Below are 19,901 nucleotides of genomic sequence, written 5' to 3' on the forward strand. Positions count from 1 at the left end.
GAAGGACGGACTGGACCACGGACCGGGTCAAATTGACCTGTTTTCCGTATGCTTATTTAAATCGGGTCGGCCTTGAAAATCATTTCGGATCTTATTTTATTTGAAAATGTATTTATCATTTATCATTTCACATATCAACATATAATTTTTTTTTATTTAAAAAATATTAATTTATTATTTATTATTTTTATCCTTCTATTTCTAAATAATATTAAATACAGTCATATATTATATAAGTATCGCATATTCCTTTTAAAAAAAAAAATTTAATTTTATTATTAAAAATTTAATATTTTTATTATTAAAAATTTAATTTTTTTATATAAATCTCAAATTTTCTTAATTTAAAAAAACATATAATACTTACCAATTCTATATTTACAAATATAATTTTTCTATATTTAATGCATAATACATAATGGAAAGACAAGATTTCAATTTCAATGAAACATAATTTTAGATTTTTTCTATTAAATCAAACTCCACGTTAAGAGTTAGTGTTTGTTAATATTGTTGAGATATAATATTTATAAGAGTTAAGCTATACAACTGCCTTCAGTTCTCCAACACCACATACCGGGTGACGTGGATTTAAATTTTTTTTTTTTTTTAAGTAAAACGAACGTTTTACTGTGCTTGTTATCTTCCTACGCAAGCCAATTAAAAAATCATCTCCCCGCATTCTCTTCAACGCTGGCTCCATCATAGAAGCAACTTGCTCTTGGCAATCTTCTCTTTCTCTCGTGATTTTCCAATTGTGTCACGAAATTCAAGGCAAGTCTTGGTTTCTGTAAGAATCCAACCACAGATGACATAAAATTTTGCTGCCGCTGCTCTACTTGCTGCAAACGCTCCTTCGATAGCTGGATTTGCAGCTCAAATCCACGCCGTTCCTCATCGTGCCTCCGTAATGCCAAAAGAAGCCGTTCTCTCTCGCGTTTAAGCCTCTCAATCTCGTGTTTTAGAAATTTATATAGTCAGTTCCTTCTGTATTTGCTAGATGTTGGGGTAGATGCAAGACACAAGGAAAAAAAATCGTGGAGAAAACAACGAGAGATAGAGAATCATGAGATGGGCTAGTCATCCCATGAAAAATAGGAAACTTTAATCATCAAGAAAACATCGGATTAAATACCCCCTTTCCCTTAAAAAATGAACTACCGGGTAGACAGTATACCATGAAAACTGTTGGTCGAAAGCCAGTCCTGCAATCGAATTTCTCACTTGCATTGTGGTAAGGAGGGTGTGTCCTCCACACGAGCTTGCAATTAGAAGTGAGGGAGATGGGGAGGAAGGGACTCAATTGGACAGATGCAGATGCAGAGATCTGATTTGCGTGAGGGAGACGGAGACGGAGGTGATGGGATCTGAAGATGGGTTACGAACAGAAGGAAGTGAGGGAGCCGGGGAGGAAGGGACTCAACTGGTGCGATGCGCTGCGAAGTGCGAATCCCGTCTGAGAGGAAAGTGAAATCGTGACGTGGCGATCAAACTAGGTTCGCCACGTCATGGTGTGTGGTGTTGGTAAGGTGAACCGGCTTAAGAATAGATTTTTCCTATTTATAATCGTAAAAAGAAGTAAATGCTGTACTATTTATTTAAATAAATATAATATTTATTTTAAAAAAACAAATATTTAAAAAAAATTGCTCGATTCTTATATACATACGCTAAACTGTAGATAGTAATAGTATTACTCTACATGAAAAAATTTTTGCATCTGCCTACACCGGCACACACTCAATGCATTGAGTATAAAAAAAAAAAAAAAATATGTGAAGTGTGTGCCGGGTGTAGGCAGATACATAGCAAACCTCTACTCTACATTGTGATAACACCTCGAATCTCGATCCATCTGGTCACGAGTTCCCAACAAAACTTACACTGCCCGCTCCCTTGAGTACAAAGCAAAGCAAAACCCTCAAAAGAGTTAAAAAAAACCACAACAATTGGCTCCGGCCTCCATTACATGAAGCCCAGTCCTTTTAACAAGATTCAGAGAGTCGGAGAGTCGGAGACAATTCTTGATGATACAGGCAGACAGCAATGGCGCAGTCGTTGGACCTGTTGCTGATACAATTCTTCATGCCCGACAATGACGCGAGGCGGCAGGCGTAGGAGCAGATAAAGCACCAGGCCAAGGACCTGCAGGTGGTGCCTGCGCTGGTGCAGCATCTCCGCACCGTTAAGATCCGCCGTTCTGCTCCGCAAGAAAATCACCGGCCACTGGGCCAACCTCTGTCCGCTGCTCAAGCAACTCGTCAAGCAGTCCCTCATCGAGAGCGTCACCTTGGAGGACAGGTCCAAATTAACCAGATAAGTATATAAGAACAAGCTTGGGTTTCATTGACATAAATTACCTAATTTTTTTTTTTTTTTACTGGGAATGAGATGTGAATATTGTGAATAATAATAATATAATTTATAAATAATAGTGAGAAAGTCTTCAAGTTACGTTTGGAATTCAAATCAAATTCAATTCATCTTAATTTATTATTATAATTTTTTTAAATTATAATATAAAATATAATAAATAATTCAATTTAATCTTAAAATAATAATAATATTAAAAAATATATTCTAATAATATTTTATCATCTCAATTTAACTCAGTTCAATATTTAAATACAGTAGTAAGGTGAGATTTGGATAATAAATTAAAATGAAAGTTGAAAGTTGAATAAAATATTATTAAAATATTATATTTTAATATTATTATTATTTTATGATTTGAAAAATTAAATTATTTATTATATTTTATGTGAAAATTTAAAAAATTTATAATAATTAGATAAAATAAGATAAAATGAGTTGAGATCAACTCTCAATCTAAACGGTGCACATTTATTGGATTTTGGGAAGGAATAGAAAAAAAATAATAAAAAATATTATAAAGTTAAAATATTATTAGAATATAGTTTGTTAATATTATTTTTTTTGGAGATTTGAAATATTGAATGGTTTTTATTTTTTATTTGGAAGTTTGGAAAAATTATAGTAATTAATTTGGAAGTATTTATTTGTGTTTGAGTGATGTTTAGAAAGAAGATGAGATGAAATGAAATGAAAATTTAAGATGAATTTTTTTTCCAAACAAGCCCTGAATATGGAGATGGGTATTATTTATTTGGATTTTAAGTCTTGATGCTGTGAATTGTATATGGTGGTGTTTGGTTTATCGAATTGGGTGCGAATAATCTTTTCTGATTAGACATTGGCAGTTCGATTGAAATTTTAGTTTTTAAGATAAAGTCAGAATTCAGAATTTTGAATTTCATAAATTTGAGTTTCTGATTAAGTTTAGAATAATTAAGTAGAGTTAGTTACTCCATTTGTTTGATCAGGAAAGTCGAGGATGTGAGAGAAACTTAAAAATTGGGGATTTATGTCCTTTTTAACTGTGCTGTATACAGAAATTTGGCTAAGTTGAGATTTTTTATGCTATGATTAAAGGATTTATGTGATATCACCGTTGTTGAATCTTGATGGGTCCCTGTAGGAGCTTGTTGGTTTTGCAACTATATTGATGCATTGCAATTGCCATTGATTATCGGCAAGTCATAAATCCACTCTGTTGCGATCACTGGTTCAATCGCATGCTATAAAGAGATTTTACCGTGATGCCCCTTACACCATATTCGTGGTTTATCATTTAGCATTCCTTTATGTCTAATGTTATTGTTGAATAGAACTTTGAGGCTTTGGAGTTTCATGTTTGGCTGGTGATAAGCGTTAGAAAACTAAGTTGAAATGATGCCATCCCATAGTGAAACTTTTTTCAAGCTTCTGGAGACAAAAACTGCTCGATATTTCATTTCAAATATCTTTTTTCTCTGAACCTGAACCTCCCTGTATGTGATCTATTCTTTAAATTTGTCCTTTTTTTTCTTGCACTTTGGGGTTTATTAAATTTGAGTATCTTTCTCTTTCAGCTAGTCAACTGTATCCAATATTTAATTTATCATGTGCATCTTTGTTTTCATTTTGTATTTTGATGATGATCTCATTGATTGTGCCACTGCAGCCCACCATGAGATGAGCAAGTGCAAATGTAGTGAGCATCATCGCAAAGCTGTTCCTGCTGGAGATTGATCATTGGCCTGATTTGCTGCCCTTTTTGTTCCAATGAAGTCAGAGTGCGCAAGAAGACCACAGAGAAGTAAGCTTATGACTCTTTGACGCCATTTGGAGTTTTGCTACACAACTTCCACCACACTCTACACTCTACATTTTTTCAAATTTTTTAATTTTTTAATTTTTTTTTTAGTTTATTCTTTTTAAATTATTTCAAATTTTCTATTCATTATTTATATAATAAATATTTTATAAAAGAAAAAAATAATAAAAATTAAAAAAAATGTGGAGTGTGAATTGTGAGGAGGTTGTAAAGATTTATTCATAGCTTGCCCTCTATATGTTAGTATAATGTCGTGTTGTTGATCATTGCCATCTTGTCGCGTACTTATGGTCTCTATGATTCTCTAAGTATGATGGATAATGTTGATCTTGATAGGCTATTCACTTATTCTTGTATACGCAAAATTTATATGATAGTTATTCACTTATTCTTGTATACGCAAAATTTATGGTATATATTACGCACCTTGCTTAGTTGTGGCGCCATGCCAGTACCAGTACCTAAGCTTATATAACCTCACAGCTTTGGTATTGGCAGCTTGTTTTTTTTTTTTATATAAGTAAATAGATATCTTTATTGAATAGAATGAAACTAGACAATGCCCAAGTACACAAAAAGTATACAAAGTGAGACACCTAATTATATTCTAGTGAGCTGAAAAGAAGATAGAAACTCATGGACACTCCCACCCTTCAGTAAAATAGCAGAAAATCACTGTAAAAGAGAAAAAACAAAAAAATTCCAGATTTCTCCCACTGCACGCTCCTTGTTGTTAAAGCACCTATCATTCCTTTCTGACCATAAACACCACATCAGGCACAAAGGTAACATACGCCACACTGCTGCCAATTGTGCACTGTTATGCCTTCTGTCCAGCACGCTAGTAGTTCCCCAACTGTTTTGACCTTAGATAAGATGATTTTGTCCAATTGATAATTTGGAGCTACTTATATAAGATTTGGTGTATATTCTGCGCTTTGCTTAGTTGTGGTCCCGGCACCAGTACCAATACCTAAGGTTATAAGCTCACGGCTTTGGTATTGGCAGCTTGTTTCAATTACAACTTGACCTCAGAGAAGATGATTTTGTCCAATTGATAGTTTCGAGCTACATATATAAGAGCATGACCGATTTAACTGCAGTTAAAATAACCATTTGTTCCAGACATGATAGAAAGTTTTGGAAAGAGCTGTCATGTATTTTTTATGTCTTCACTTCGGTCAAAGTGTAATGCCATCTTTTAATATAATAGTATTTAACTATGTGGGGACATTTTTGGAAACTTATTTGCACGGGCACAATCATAAAGTGGTGACTTATTTCAACATTTATGGGTGATCCTGTACCGCATGTGATTTGCTTACTTCGGGAGGAGCATGCTTGTCATGATATCTGAGATTTTTCACCTAGTATTATTACACTAAAAACTTTTTGTCTCTCTTGTAAGGGGATGAATATGGCCAAATCTGTTTTAATACCTAGAATATGTTTGCTCATAAATCCCTGATGATTCTTATTATCTAGTTCAGACCATGATTAGCTCAGCCAAAATACTAGTGTCTTTATCTCCTTGGCCTATTCGATGTTCGCAATCTCCCCCCTTAAATTCCCATCGTCCTCGTCGGGCCAGTCTATCATAGGTGATATGGCTATAGGACACAGCTCTGATGCTGTTTGTAATGTCCCAAGGAAAGCCTAAGCCACATCTAAACCTATACTTCAAAATGATTAGTCAATGATACACTTGGAGTCTCATTAGAATCAATATAAAGAGTAAGAATTTCTCCTTCCAAACAATGTAGTATCTCATAGACTCATACACCACCTATCTTTATCACTCAGTATGGGGTAATCACAATTTATGTTACACATACATGTATGAAAAACTATAGAACTCTCATAGTGAATTGATTTTAATTGCAGATATCCTAATAGCGGCACAGACAATCTTCCAGAGCCAAAATGTTAGTCTGCATCTGGACCCTCTCTCTCTCTCTCTCTCTCTCTCTCTCTCTCTCTCTCAATTTTGAACCATGTCTTTTATTTTGCTTCTGGAATTTTTTTATGGAGATTTTTTTCTGGCAATATTGGTTACATTTATATTTTAGTGAATAAAGAACTATTTCAATTGTCCGATATTTTTAGAAATGCACTCTTTAGATTAGCAACTTCAGTTTAAAAAATAGCTTGGTCTTGTTACTCTATGTTGTGAACCATCATAGATGGCAGGATATACTACTAGGTACTAATACCATCGCAATTTTTCTTTTTGTTTGGCAGGAAGGAACAGAGAAATTGAAAGAAGTTTTTGGTAAGAACTTAATTTAAAAATAGCAAATATCTAGTTCTGAAATTGCCTGGCCTGGCTCTTATAATGTCTTTTAGGCCTCGATTGTTTTCGCAAATCAGATGAGATGAGTTGAGTTAAGATTAAAGTTAAAAAATTGAATAAAATATTTTTAGAATATTTTTTTTTAATATTATTTTTGTTTTAAAATTTGAAAAAGTTGAATTGTTTATTTTATTTTGTATGGAAATTTTGAAAAATTGTAATGATGAGATGAGATGAGATAAAATGAGTTGAGAAGTTTTCTGAAAACAAATGAGGCCTTAATCTGCAGACACAGTGATGACTATTTGTATCAAGACTACGCTGAAGATGATAACAAGGACATTGTTGCTCAAGCTTGTCTGAGCATACAGTGGCGAACCTACACAGGGGCAGGGGGGCCATGGCCCCCCCAAAGTTTGAAAAAAAAAAAAAAATTATTAGTCTTTTTATGATTTAATAGGATTATATTATCTCATATTGTGTTGGTTTTCTCTCTAAAACATTATCTTAACTTCTTCTATAAAATTATTTTGATCTTATAAATTATTTTGACTCAAAAATAGAATAAAAAATATTTTATTATAATTTTAGCTTTGCTCGCCCCCCTATAACAAATTTCTGGTTCAGCCACTGTGAGCATAGCTGACATCATCAAGGAATATGGTTACATGGCTGTTGAGCCATGTAAGTAGAAGTTTAGTTGCCTTTATTTTGCCTATTATTGAAAGAAATCTTTCAGATTCAAGCCAGAAGTCAAATTTTGAACTTGTTTTTCTGTGTGATCTGATTTCAGATATGCCTCAGCTTGTTGACACTACTTTGTTTTTGCTCCAAGAGGAATCGGCTTGTCAGCAGACAGAATCTGACAGTGACATTGATGATGATGATACTCAACATGATAAAGAGCTTATGGATGCAGTTTCTGTTCTTCTTCCTGCATTTGCTAAGTCCATGGGTTCTCATTTTGCACCCATATTTGCAAAGCTATATGATCCCTTAATGAAATTCGATGTGGGTTAGTAAACTGGTCTTGTGATGTATGTATTAGTAATTCTATGCTATCATTTATTTGTTCAGCGTCTCATTCTTGTAGCTATTGGCAAATGCAGAGAGCTTCACGCCCTCCGCAAGAACGGGAAATGGTGGTTGCTTGCCTTGCAGAAGTTGCTCAAGAATATGTGGCCTATTTTGGAAACCTCACTCCATACATTTCAGAGAGTGATGCCATTGGTACTAAAAGAACTAGCTTCTGTCTGAGGCAACTAATAGAAGGAATGCTGCATTTTGCCTTGCTGTAGTTTTTTCCTTTCATCAATACCAGATACTGTGGTGACATATTACGTGGACTTTACCCACTATTTGGGGAATCTGAACCAGAAAATGTTGCTGGTGCAGTGGCGAGGATGATAATGGCGCATCCTGAGCACGTCCCCTTAAATCAGGTTATCTTCTGGCGTTTTCTCATGCTTTTTTTTTTTTTTCCTTTAAAGAAACCAGTGTCATTTCTTGGTATAGTTAATTATTCCTTTTGCTCCTGTCTATCCCTTGGTTGCTTTTACATAGGTCCTTCCTGTTTTCTTAAAAGTTCTTCCCTTGAAAGAGGATCATGAAGAGTCCATGGCAGTCTATAGTTGTATATCTACTCTTGTTTTATCAACAAATCCTCTGGTAATTGTTTCATTTCCCAATAAGTGATGTTTTTGCTCTCTCTCTCTCTCTTTCTCTCTCTCTCTATATATATATATATATATGATGTATGTAGATCCTCTGTCTAGTTCCTGAGTGGGTCAATCTTTTTGCTCAAGTAGTGGTGTCCCCAGAAGAAACTGCTGAAGTTAAAGCTCAAGTGGGCAGATCTTTCTCCTACTTGATTTCACTTTATGGGCAACAAATGCAACCCCTTTTAAGCAACCTCACTCCCGTGAATGCTAATGCGCTCGCTACCATTCTTTTCCCATAATTTAGACTTGGTTCATCACTAAATTTGTTTCCCATTAGATTGGTATTTATTCTTTAATGATGCTTGCTTCTGGATTCTGTTTGTGATTATAATGTTTTAGTCCTAGCATTCTACACTTGATCTGGTATATTAAAAAGTGAGAACCTTCCTGGATTTTGTTGAACTACAAACTGACTTTCTGTATCGATATGGGAAAGTTATCACGTGGTTGGTTCTAGTTCGTAACTGGTGTATTCTGTGTACTTGTGCTATATCTATATATCAAGAAAGAGTATTGTTATTCTAAGGCGTCCAGCTTACATGGCATAATTTAATTTAGAAAATAAATTTTAAATTTTAAATTTTACAAATCAAATCCTACTATTTAAATAATATTAATGGTGTGCTATACACACTGATTTGAGAACAAAATAGCTCATCAATGAAATATCTTCTTAGTTATTAAAAATATATATATATATATATATATATATATCAGGTGTTGGATTAGATGAATATAAGTTTGCAAAACAAGGCCGTGTTCCGTGGATGAAAAGTATAGAACTGTGTCTTGCTCTCGTGTTCCCTCCCGTTCACCAATGTTATGTTTGTTTTATTCCTTTTTATCAAACCTAACTAGAGGTTGTTACTGCTCTTGCAGGTTGTTGTAGCTCTGCTAGCTGCTTCCGGTGCCTTCTCCGTTTTTCATCTGTGGGGACGCCTATTTTCTTCCAAGATTCACACCGTGCAGACGTATGTGTATCTTTTATTTATAGAAATGATTGTATAAATTTGAAATAGATAAATTTTATATAAATTTTTTTAAAAAAATGAACTATATCTTAAAAAATTATAAAAAAATTATTTTTTATTAGAGAGATTTTTTTTTTTTTTTTAAATTATATGAAATTTATCTACTTATCATGTATGGAATAAAAACTAGATGGTAACCCATCAGGTCGTGCGTGGGGTCTCACTGAACCACAGCCACAGGGACTGTCTTTAGAATTTTCCAGATGATAGGGATAACTTAACATATTTCAATTAGAAATTTTATTTGCAATTTTTAAGTAGAGATTGTATATACAGACATATTATTAAATGAGAAAAAATATTAATTTAAGAGGAATAACTTTATAATTTTAAAAAGTTTTAAAATTAAAATAGCTTAAGTTTATATTATAATCTCTAAATAAGGACTGTATCTAACATTGTTCTATTTCAATATGGGAAAAACTATTTTGTTGCCTATTTTGACCGCTTTATTTGGCTGTTGCTTAATTTTATTTTTTTTATTTAATAATTAAGAAAGTAATTTTAAATATATTGATATATATTTAAATATATAAAAAGAAAATACGCTCAACGGTAAGAATGGAGCAACCATTCTTTCAATATTTCATCCTAAATAGTAGCCGATCACGTACTCTTTGACGCAAAAGGGAAAAGAAGACTAATCAAACAAATATTTACGCACTCACTGACGTTAGGAATATTGTGGGCCCTAGTGCTTGTGAACTTTCAACGCTGGTGGCCCAGAACAGGATGATTTAAGGGCAGGTTTGGGAGCTAAAACAAAACACAAAATTTTCATCTCATCTTATCTCATCATTACACTTTTTTCAAATCTCCATACAAAATATAATAAACAATTCAACTTTTTCAAATCTCAATACACCTTTTTCAAATCCCAAAACAATAATAATATTAAAACTTAATATTTTAAACTTCAAAATAAAACACAAAATTCTCATCTCACCCCCCAAACCTACCCTGGCTTCGTTTGAAACTAAAATTCCGCTCAATTTCTATCAATTTATCATTACAACTTTTTCAAATCTTAACATAAAATATAATAAATAATTTAATTTTTTTAAATATTAAAATAATAATAATAATAATAATAATAAATAATATTCTAACAATATTTTATTATCTCAACTCAATTCACTTCAACATTCAAACACATCTTTAGAAATGATCAGGAGAGTACGGTTACAAGTAAATTTATGAATAATAAGATAATTTGTAAATAATTATAAGATAATTTTAGTTAAATATTTATTAGATTTTAAAATTAATAATTCTTTTTATTAGTTATATATACTTTACATTCTAGAAAAAAAATTGTTAAGTATGGAATGCAGAGATAAATAATGATTAATGTATAGTTATATTATTTTTATTTTGAGATTTGAAAAAATTAAATTATTTTTATTTTTTTATTTGTAAGTTTAAAAAAATTATAATAATTAGTTTAAAAAAATTATAATAATTAATTTAAAAGTATATTTAAATAATATTTTAAAAAAGAAAGTAAAACTAGATGAAATAAAAATTGTTTCCAAATATCTCTTTAGTATTTCTTCCTCCACGCAGCTTTACACGCGTATGCATGCATGCAGCCCATTTGTGTAGACATCATATCTTATCTCATAATCTTCAAAATTGAGATGCTAGCTTTTCTATTCCTTTCTCACATCTCTTCCTCCTTGTTTGCGCTCTTTAGGTGTAAATATCTTGAATTAAATAAAATTAAACTATCTTATTTTGTCTTATATAATTATTATAATTTTTTTAAAATCTTACACAAAATATAATAAATAATTTAATTTTTTTAAATCTTAAAATAAAAATAATATTAAAAAATATATTCTAATAATATTTTATTTAACTTTATTTTTATGAGTTGAAATGAATTGTAAATAATAAAATAAAAGTTAAATTATTTATTATATTTTAAATAAAAATTTAAAAAAATTATAATGATGATATGATATGAATTGAAGTGAATTTTAAATGTAAGCAAAACCTAATCAAGTAAAAATATGCACGCAGTGACTTGCGTAAGGTATTAATATCGGAAGATTCCAACTCTAAACCAACTTCGTTGATTCGTAGTCAGTCGTGGCTTCTTCTCCTTTTACCCATTCTCTCTCTCTTATCTCTTTTCTCTCTCTAAATATATAAATATATATAAAAATTTTAGACATAAATTTTATTCTGCATATTATTTAAAAATATGTAATTTTATTTATTTATTTTTATATACATAAAATCACATAAAAATAAATAAATAAAATCATATATTTTTAAAATAATATATAAAATGTGAAATTTCTGTACAGTACTTCTCAATGTATGGATATATATATTATCTCAGAGACGCATGTAATAAATGTAAGCAAAAGATAGAGAAAACAAAAGGCAATCATGGAAGACATCCTGCTTTATTCGTCCCTCTCACTTCTAACCTTTCTCCTTCTCTTTGCTCTCAAGTTCTACTTTCAAACAAGAAGGCTCCGCAAAAACCTCCCACCCAGCCCACCTAATTCTCTGCCTGTCCTGGGTCATCTCCATCTCCTTAAGAAACCCCTCCACCGTACATTTTACCGCCTCTCACAGAAATACGGCCAAGTTTTGTCTCTTCGCTTTGGTTCTCGTCTCGTGGTTGTAGTCTCGTCCCCATCCGCAGTCGAGGAATGTTTCACCAAGAACGACATCGTCTTAGCCAACCGCCCTGCCATGCTCGGAGGCAAGCACCTCGGCTACAACTACACCACCCTCACAGCAGCCCCCTATGGCGATCACTGGCGCAATCTCCGCCGCATAAGCTCCCTCGAGATACTCTCGACCAATCGCCTCAACATGTTCTCGGGCATACGAAGGGACGAGATCAAGCGCTTGCTTCGAAAACTATCACATAACTCGTGCAAAGATTTCGCCAAGGTGGAGCTGAAATCATTGTTCTCGGAGCTCACCTTTAACATCGTAATGAGAATGGTGGCGGGGAAGAGCTATTACGGGTACGGGGTGGACGTGAAGGACGAGGAAGAAGCGAGGCAGTTTAGGGAGATAATGAAAGAGGTAACCGCTAATGGAGGGGCGTCGAATCCTGGAGAATTTGTGCCCTTGCTGCAATGGATCGATCGTGGGGGGTTCGAGAAGAGACTGAAGAAACTTGCCAACAGGACGGATGCGTTCTTGCAGGGCCTTATCGATGAGAAGAGGCGTGAGAAGGAGCAGGGAAATACCATGATTGACCATTTGCTTTCTCTGCAGAAATCACAGCCTGAATATTACACTGACCAGATTATCAAGGGGCTTATACTGGTAAGTGCAATGCATTCCTGTTTCCAACTTATTTTGTTTTTCTGGCATTTTGAGCATGAATGATTTTTTGTGGCGGAGAAAGTTGATGAACCTAACGAGAAAATTAGGAACCATCCCAACATGTACAAATATTATAAAGTTATATGATTATATCATATATTTTCTTCTCAAACATCACTTTAAACATAAAATACTTTTAAATTTTAAATATTCAACTTTTCATTTAATATTTATTTAATCATTATTTATGTTTTGAACTTTCAAAACACAAAAAATGGTGCAAATTTTTCAAATTTTAAAAAATAAAAATAGTATCCAAATAATTATATTTAAATAATATTTTAACTTTATTATATTTTTAAAAAATTATAGTTGCAATCCTGAGTGCGAAAGTATCGCACAATTATTTGAAAAAAAAGTGAATAAATATAGGGTCCACATAAAAAAAATTAATTTTTTAATAGTAAACCCTACTTTTTTCAAATAAACTGCATGACACGTGTGCATTCCATGATTACATGTAACATTATTCTATATTTTTATTCAGACACAAATTACTTCTTTATTTTGAATTTTAAAATTTCTTCTAATAAAATAACTACTCAAACAAAAAATAATATAATATTTACCGGTTTCAAAACAAAAATAATATTAAAAAGTTATGTCTAAACAATTTTTTAATCTTATCTATTCACTTTTACAAACTCTAATACAATAAAAAATACTTTATTCAATTTTTTCTCTTTAGTTTATCAAAATCTAATAAAAGAATATTTACACAAATTATTTCACAAATATTCATAAAATTTTAAAATATTTTAAACATCTAAATATACCCTTAAGACACTATTAGAACTTTCAATCATTTATAACTCTCTATTTTTCGTCTATTAGTATGATATCAAATAACTAAAAAAAGATTATTAATTAATTTTTACATGTCAATCATATGATAATAATTAAAATGGTTATGAAATTAAATTTTCTTACTTCGTTACTTAATGTTAGCTCTTGTTTTGGTTTATTTTCTGTTACCTTTATTATCTTGTGATCATTGTTTTCACCAAACAGGTCTTATTACTTGCGGGGACCGATACGTCATCGGTGACATTAGAATGGGCAATGTCCAGTCTGCTCAATCATCCCGACACATTGAAAAAGGCTAAAGTTGAATTGGATGGTCAGATTGGAGAAGAAAGGTTAGTTGATGAATCAAATGTCTCTCAATTATGCTACCTTCAAAATATCATCTCAGAGACTTTACGATTGTACCCTCCTGCACCATTACTACTACCCCACATGTCATCCGAAGACTGTACTATTGAAGGATATGATGTTCCGAGAAACACGATAGTATTTATCAATGCATGGGCCATACACAGAGACCCGAATGTATGGGACAATGCAACCGATTTCAAGCCTGAGAGGTTCGAAAGTGGCAAAGGTGATGCGCACAAGCTGATCATGCCATTTGGATTGGGGAGGAGGGCTTGTCCTGGGGCGGGTCTTGCCCAGCGCATGGTGGGCTTGACTTTGGGATCATTGATTCAATGCTTCGAGTGGGAGAGGATCAACGATGAAGAGATTGACATGACTGAGGGTAATGGGGTCACCATGCCCAAAGCTGTGGCACTGGAGGCCATGTGTAAAGCTCGCCCCATCATGAAGAAGATTCTCTCTACATCTGAATTTGTTGATGTTATTTGATTTTGAACAGTCTCGTGATCTCGATCGACTTACTGGATTATATTTATACGCGACTAAATCTCTTACCCAAAAAAAAGAAATTCTCAATATTTTGTGTATTTTCTCCGCTTCTACTGGATATTAAGTTGTATCGATAATCAAATTATAAATTCTATTGCGTAATAAGAATGGATTTGGTTGAAGTGATATTCTTTTTCTGTGTGTGGGTAAGAGGGTTACATACACTACCAAAAAAAAAGGGAGTTTGCCGGCATCCCATAAACGCCGGCAACTTGGCAATAAACGCCAGTAACGCTCACAAAAGATCAATATAAGGGCAGTAAAAGAGCATTGAATTTGTCCCGTCCACAAGCGGGGGCTGAAGACACAGTCCTCTCTAAAGGTCTTGCTTGTAGTTCCACATCCCATGCGGAAGTTAACAGTGCTGCCGACCTCCTTCAGACTATATTCAACCAATTGCGTTTGGGAAATGAGTATTCTCAAGTATTCCGTGAACAGTAATAAAAAAATAATGATAGAATATTAAATAGTAACGAAAAGTAATAATAAAATAATAAATAGTAGTAAATACTTCACTATCCATTTATTACGTTTAGGTAGTGAGGTATTTTGAAATATTATATTAATAGTAGTGAAAAAATAATAATAAAATATTAAATAATAATAAATAATAAAAAGTATGTAAAAAATAATAATAAATTATAATGAAGTATTCTCAAAATACTTGAAAATATCTGAATACTCAAACTATAAGTGCTTAATACAAAATAATACCGTAAAGCATAGTCATACAAATAAGCAACACAATCCACTATTGTGTAACATGTCTCAAGAATTAAAATAAGATAACACTGATTTGCTCTCTCAGAGGGAGTTCCTCCAAAAAAATGAAAGGAAAATGAGAGAAAGTGAGAGAAAGCCAAGAAATTTCTATAACATTCAAGAATAATTTTCGTAGAGCGTTGGCATGTTTGGGTAGCGAATATATCTTAATACTTTTGAAGTATTCTCGTACTGATAAAAATACTCCACATGTCAAATACAGTGAATCATCTTTGTACCAAGGTCTCTCCAAAGTCTCTCCACTATAATATTTATCACTATTATATATAAATAAAATTATCATTAAAAAAAATCAATCATTGATGGGACCCACATATTTTTCAATTATCTATCCAAAAGTCAACAATTCAAGGTATTTCATACATCCAAACAACTAAAAATACTCTCAATGGGACCCACAAACCCACTTTAATCTCTACTCATAACTGTTCACAAATATTCTATAATATTTATCACTATTATATATAAATAAAAATAAAATCACTATAATATTTATCACTATTATATATAAATAAAATCATCATTAAAAAAAATAATCATTGATGGGGCCTACACATTTTTCAATTATCTATCCAAAATTCAACAATTCAACCTACTTCATACATCCAAACAACACAAAATACTCTCAATGGGACCCACAAACTCACTTTAGTATCTACTCATAACTATTTACAAATATTCTATAATATTTATCACTAATATATATAAATAAAAATACAATCACCATAATATTTATCACTATTATATATAAATAAAATCATCATTAAAAAAAATCAATCATTGATAGGACCTACACTTTTTTCAATTATCTATTCAAAAGTTAACAACTCAAAATACTTTCAATAGGATCTACAAATCTATTTCAATCTCTACTCATAACTATTTATAAATATTCTTAACACTTTTTAAGTATTCTCACTATCCAAACGTAACTGTTTTGCAGATTTCAACAAGAATGACCCACGTTAGACTAAAAGCACACTAAAAGAACTATTGAAATGAGAACTAAGGGCCTAAGCTCATTAACCCACTACCACTAAAATCCAATTAAACAACAAAGAGCCCAACTAGCAATGAAAATAACCATCTAAGCATAAGATGTCCCATGGCCCAACAAGCATTAGACTTCCAACTCAGTGGCTGAGGCCTTGTACTTGTTCTTGGACTATGACATATTGGATAACTCTAGTCTCCTTGTTATAAGAGTAATCACGTACGTTAAGCTCACAGTTGAATTGATTGGACTCTTTTTGTTAGGAATGTATCAAGTAGTTACTTAAGAGTTCCACAAAAAATCTGAAATGTTTGGATCTGTAAAGATATTAATGCATAGTACTCGACCCTTTGTAAGAAGCATCGACCATTCAATATTTCTTTAGATCCATGCAAGATCTTCAAATTAGTTATTAGGTGCCTAATAATTAAAAAAAAAAGTAATTAGAAAAAGGAGATCAAGAAGAAGAAAATCTTAAAATATCAAGACACGTGAAATCTTGTCCCTTTTTTATTTGTCTATTTGTGTAGACACAAAGTGTCACAGAGGTATAGAACTCAAAAGAAAATGAGGTGTTGGATTTGGATGAATAGAAGTTTGCAGACAAGACCAATCATTGTGTTTTGTGGATCAAAAGTCTATAGAATTACCATGTCTTGCTTGCTCTTGTTGTAAGAGTGAATAACGGAATATCTCAAGTACAATTTTTTGAGTTGTTCCACAAGTTTATCCAGTAAAAGTATCTCTTATTGGTGATAAGTGTACTATGTAGAATAAAATAGAGTAACACTCTAAAAACTCTACAGCCTAAATACTAAATTCAAGAAAGAACAAAAATATGAAGAGATTATATATTGATATAGGATGGATGTGGAAACCTGTTAAGGACGGCTTAGCCCTCCTTACCGCACCACACACGGCTGGCCAGCCTTCAGTCATCGTATTAAAATGACCGTTGCCACTTTTCACCTGAAGCATGCATAGGACGTGATTTGCTCATGTGGGCGCCCCTCCATCTTACATGTTTCCTCTCATTTACCAATAATATTATGTTTATTTTATTCCTCTAAACTTCATCATCGCATCAAACCTAACGAGGCTCTTGCATGCAAGTTGTTGTTGGTCTTGCTAGCTGTTTCAAGTGTCTTCTCCGTTTTTCCTATATGAAGACTTCTTTTTTTCTTCTAATTTCACAATGTGCAAAAATATTTATTTATTTTCCTTATTTATTGTGTTTTATTTGGTTTTGTGTCCCGTGTTATGTTATTTAATTTATTTGCTTGTTGAGGTTGAGTTGGTGAAAGTTGTGTTTTCAGTGTTTGTATATTACAAGTTGGTCCAATAAGCAATTGGGAGAAATTTCGTTATATCTATTTTATAATAAAAATAATTTTATAAACTAATATACTACATCTAGTTACTTTAATTTATATATTTATTTTTATAATATATATTTATAATTAAAATATTTAACTTTTGTTTATTTTAAAATTGAGTAATATTGTTACATACATTCGTAAAGTACGAAAGTATCGTACAGTCGTTTTGAAAAAGAGTAAAATTTATTATTAAAATTTTTTTTTTATAAATCTTATATTTATTTACTTTTTTTAAAATAATTATGTAATATTTTTATATTCAAAATTATAACTATCATTTCTCTTTAAAATTTTCTATTAAATTACGTACGTTCGTCCCCGCGCGTGTAGTTGGCTTCAATGGCCATCAGAAGTTTGTAGTTTGCATATTTGGTCAGCAATTTATATCCAATACTTTTCTGTCAATTGTCATATACGGAATAAGCTACATAGTAACTCTATAATGAGATTTCTTTAAGGGAGAGATATATTTCAATATTTCATCCGTATGTAAGTAAGAATAATGCTATATATAATTATGCAGTGTAAGTCCTTTCGTAATTATTTTTTTTAAATATAGAAAATTATTAAAAAATAATTTTTTTATAAATTTAAAATTTACTTACATTTTATAAAAAAATATATATATGCAAAAATTTGAAGACTCTCATTCTCCTTCATATATACTGGAATAGAAGAGGAATCACTACCAACCCTTTTGATTGTATCGATATTATAACTCACAGAATTTTCTTTCATCTGTTATTGAGTAATGAAACACAATAGAATAAAAAATCAAACATGCCAAACAAATAATCTTAACCTATGTGAATGTTTAATTGGTAAAAAAATATTTAGAGGATTCACAAGTTAGATATGAATATAAAAAGAAGATTCAGAATATATCAAAAGAAAATTAATTAGAGAGTAATACTAATTAATCAAGGTGCATGCCAATTTGAAAGCATGTTCCTTTTAATTATATTTCTCTTCCACATAAAAAAATAATAGCAAAAATCCATAATTCCACGACCAAAATTGTGATACCCCATATGGATATGAGTAAGGGTAGGTGGTGTATGGGATCCCACATTACTTGGGAAGGAGAAGTTCTTACTCTTTATAAGGTTCTAATGGGGCTCCAATTGTATCATTGACTAGTCCTTTTGGAGTATAGGCCGTGTGGTTTGGGCCTTCTATTGGGGCGTTACAAATGGTATCAGAGCCTATCCCAACCAGAAATGTGGGATTTGAGCCGTGCCACCTATAATAGACGGGCCCGACGAGGACGTCGGGAATTTAAGGGGGGTAGATTGTGATACCCCATATGGATATGAGTAAGAGTAGGTGGTGTATGGGATCCCACATTGCTTGGGAAGGAGAAGTTCTTACTCTTTATAAGGTTCTAATGAGGCTCCAATTGTATCATTGACTAGTCCTTTTGAAGTATAGGCCGTGTGGTTTGGACCTTCTATTAGGGCGTTACAAAAATGCACCTCAAGATTGATAAGATCAGGTCATATATAAATTACTTGTCAATGGCAGTACTGGTATGCGTGCATATTTTTTATTGAATAATATGTTGAAACGTCTCAAGAACCATGATGCATGCACCAGCTGGCATCAACAGAAAAGTAAAATATAAATATCATTAGCTAAAAAATTTAAAAAAAAAAAAAAAACTCAATTACATGTATTATCAAACACCACGTCCATCGACAACCCCATTCAACTTCTGATACAACTCAATCTGGCATGATTTAAGCCTTTGATAATGATCCAGGAATTAAAATACTATCTAAAAGTAGAAAGAAAAGGCCTCAAGCTAGCAGTAGTACTAGATGAGGGCAAGCTCTATAAACAATATTTTCTAGCAACCACTTTATGTGCATGCGAAGGGTCCCCCATCAGCTGCTACCACTACTACTGCACCAACTCATAATCTCATAAATCAATAAACACAAGCAGCTGGATGTTTGCATAAATATGAACATATATTAATCATACATATATGCATGTATGATAAATTTTACACTACATTTGTATGCTTATGTATGTATTTTTACTCGTGAAAATTTTTTTAACTCCATGTATGTATTTCAATCCTTCTATTATTTGAATTGTTTGAAAGAAAGAGTTATTTTTTCAATCTTTTTTTGTGGGTTTTATGTTGTTTCTTCACAGGCAAAATATAGATGCTTTTTTCAATTAATTTGAGTGTCGTGCCTTGATTGTGAAACAAGGGATAAATAGATTGATTTTTTTTTTTTTTTTTACACCGAGCAATTATTAGGGATTTTAGATTTTTTTTTATGTGTATGAAGATGGCAAATTATAGAATCCAAAAAATATTTCTAGTTGAGATTTTATCTGAGATGCTCTTTTTATAATTGCGTATATTATTAAAAAGTAAGAAACGGATGCATGAATGCCTAGATTTGAAATATGTTGTAGAGCTTGGAGTTTTGAGCAATTGC

At 32.1% G+C, this 19,901-nt stretch overlaps 2 protein-coding genes across 3 annotated transcripts; both read left to right on the forward strand.

The window, feature by feature from the left end:
* The first annotated feature begins 3,070 nt into the window (after positions 1–3,070).
* LOC109006975 (probable importin subunit beta-4) lies at positions 3,071–9,206 on the forward strand. 2 transcript variants are annotated; one of them, XM_018986441.2, is made up of 8 exons: positions 3,071–4,159; positions 6,062–6,102; positions 6,419–6,449; positions 7,264–7,481; positions 7,580–7,700; positions 7,866–7,912; positions 8,034–8,138; positions 9,071–9,206. In XM_018986441.2, exons 1-8 carry the CDS (start codon positions 4,126–4,128, stop codon positions 9,197–9,199), a joined length of 726 nt encoding a protein of 241 aa, XP_018841986.2. In that variant the 5' UTR covers positions 3,071–4,125; the 3' UTR covers positions 9,200–9,206. The 2 variants fall into 2 exon arrangements, with proteins under 2 accessions (XP_018841986.2, XP_035540180.1); XM_035684287.1 differs by lacking the exon at positions 8,034–8,138.
* Positions 9,207–11,562: 2,356 nt separating this feature from the next.
* Positions 11,563–14,411, forward strand: LOC109007026 (cytochrome P450 81E8-like). The gene is made up of 2 exons (XM_018986507.2): positions 11,563–12,522; positions 13,594–14,411. Exons 1-2 carry the CDS (start codon positions 11,623–11,625, stop codon positions 14,227–14,229), a joined length of 1,536 nt encoding a protein of 511 aa, XP_018842052.1. The 5' UTR covers positions 11,563–11,622; the 3' UTR covers positions 14,230–14,411.
* The last annotated feature ends 5,490 nt before the right edge of the window (positions 14,412–19,901 follow it).

Source organism: Juglans regia, chromosome 13, assembly GCF_001411555.2.
Source record: "Juglans regia cultivar Chandler chromosome 13, Walnut 2.0, whole genome shotgun sequence".
In the NCBI taxonomy this organism is placed as follows: domain Eukaryota; kingdom Viridiplantae; phylum Streptophyta; class Magnoliopsida; order Fagales; family Juglandaceae; genus Juglans; species Juglans regia.

Excerpts from the sequence above, each read along its gene's own strand:
- LOC109006975 (XM_018986441.2), top strand. The coding sequence starts at position 4,126 with ATGAAGTCAGAGTGCGCAAGAAGACCACAGAGAA. Across the intron at positions 6,450-7,263 it reads GAAATTGAAAGAAGTTTTTG|ATATGCCTCAGCTTGTTGAC; the intron begins GTAAGAACTTAA and ends ATCTGATTTCAG. Across the intron at positions 8,139-9,070 it reads TTTTATCAACAAATCCTCTG|GTTGTTGTAGCTCTGCTAGC; the intron begins GTAATTGTTTCA and ends CTGCTCTTGCAG.
- LOC109007026 (XM_018986507.2), top strand. The coding sequence starts at position 11,623 with ATGGAAGACATCCTGCTTTATTCGTCCCTCTCACTTCTAACCTTTCTC. Across the intron at positions 12,523-13,593 it reads TTATCAAGGGGCTTATACTG|GTCTTATTACTTGCGGGGAC; the intron begins GTAAGTGCAATG and ends TTCACCAAACAG.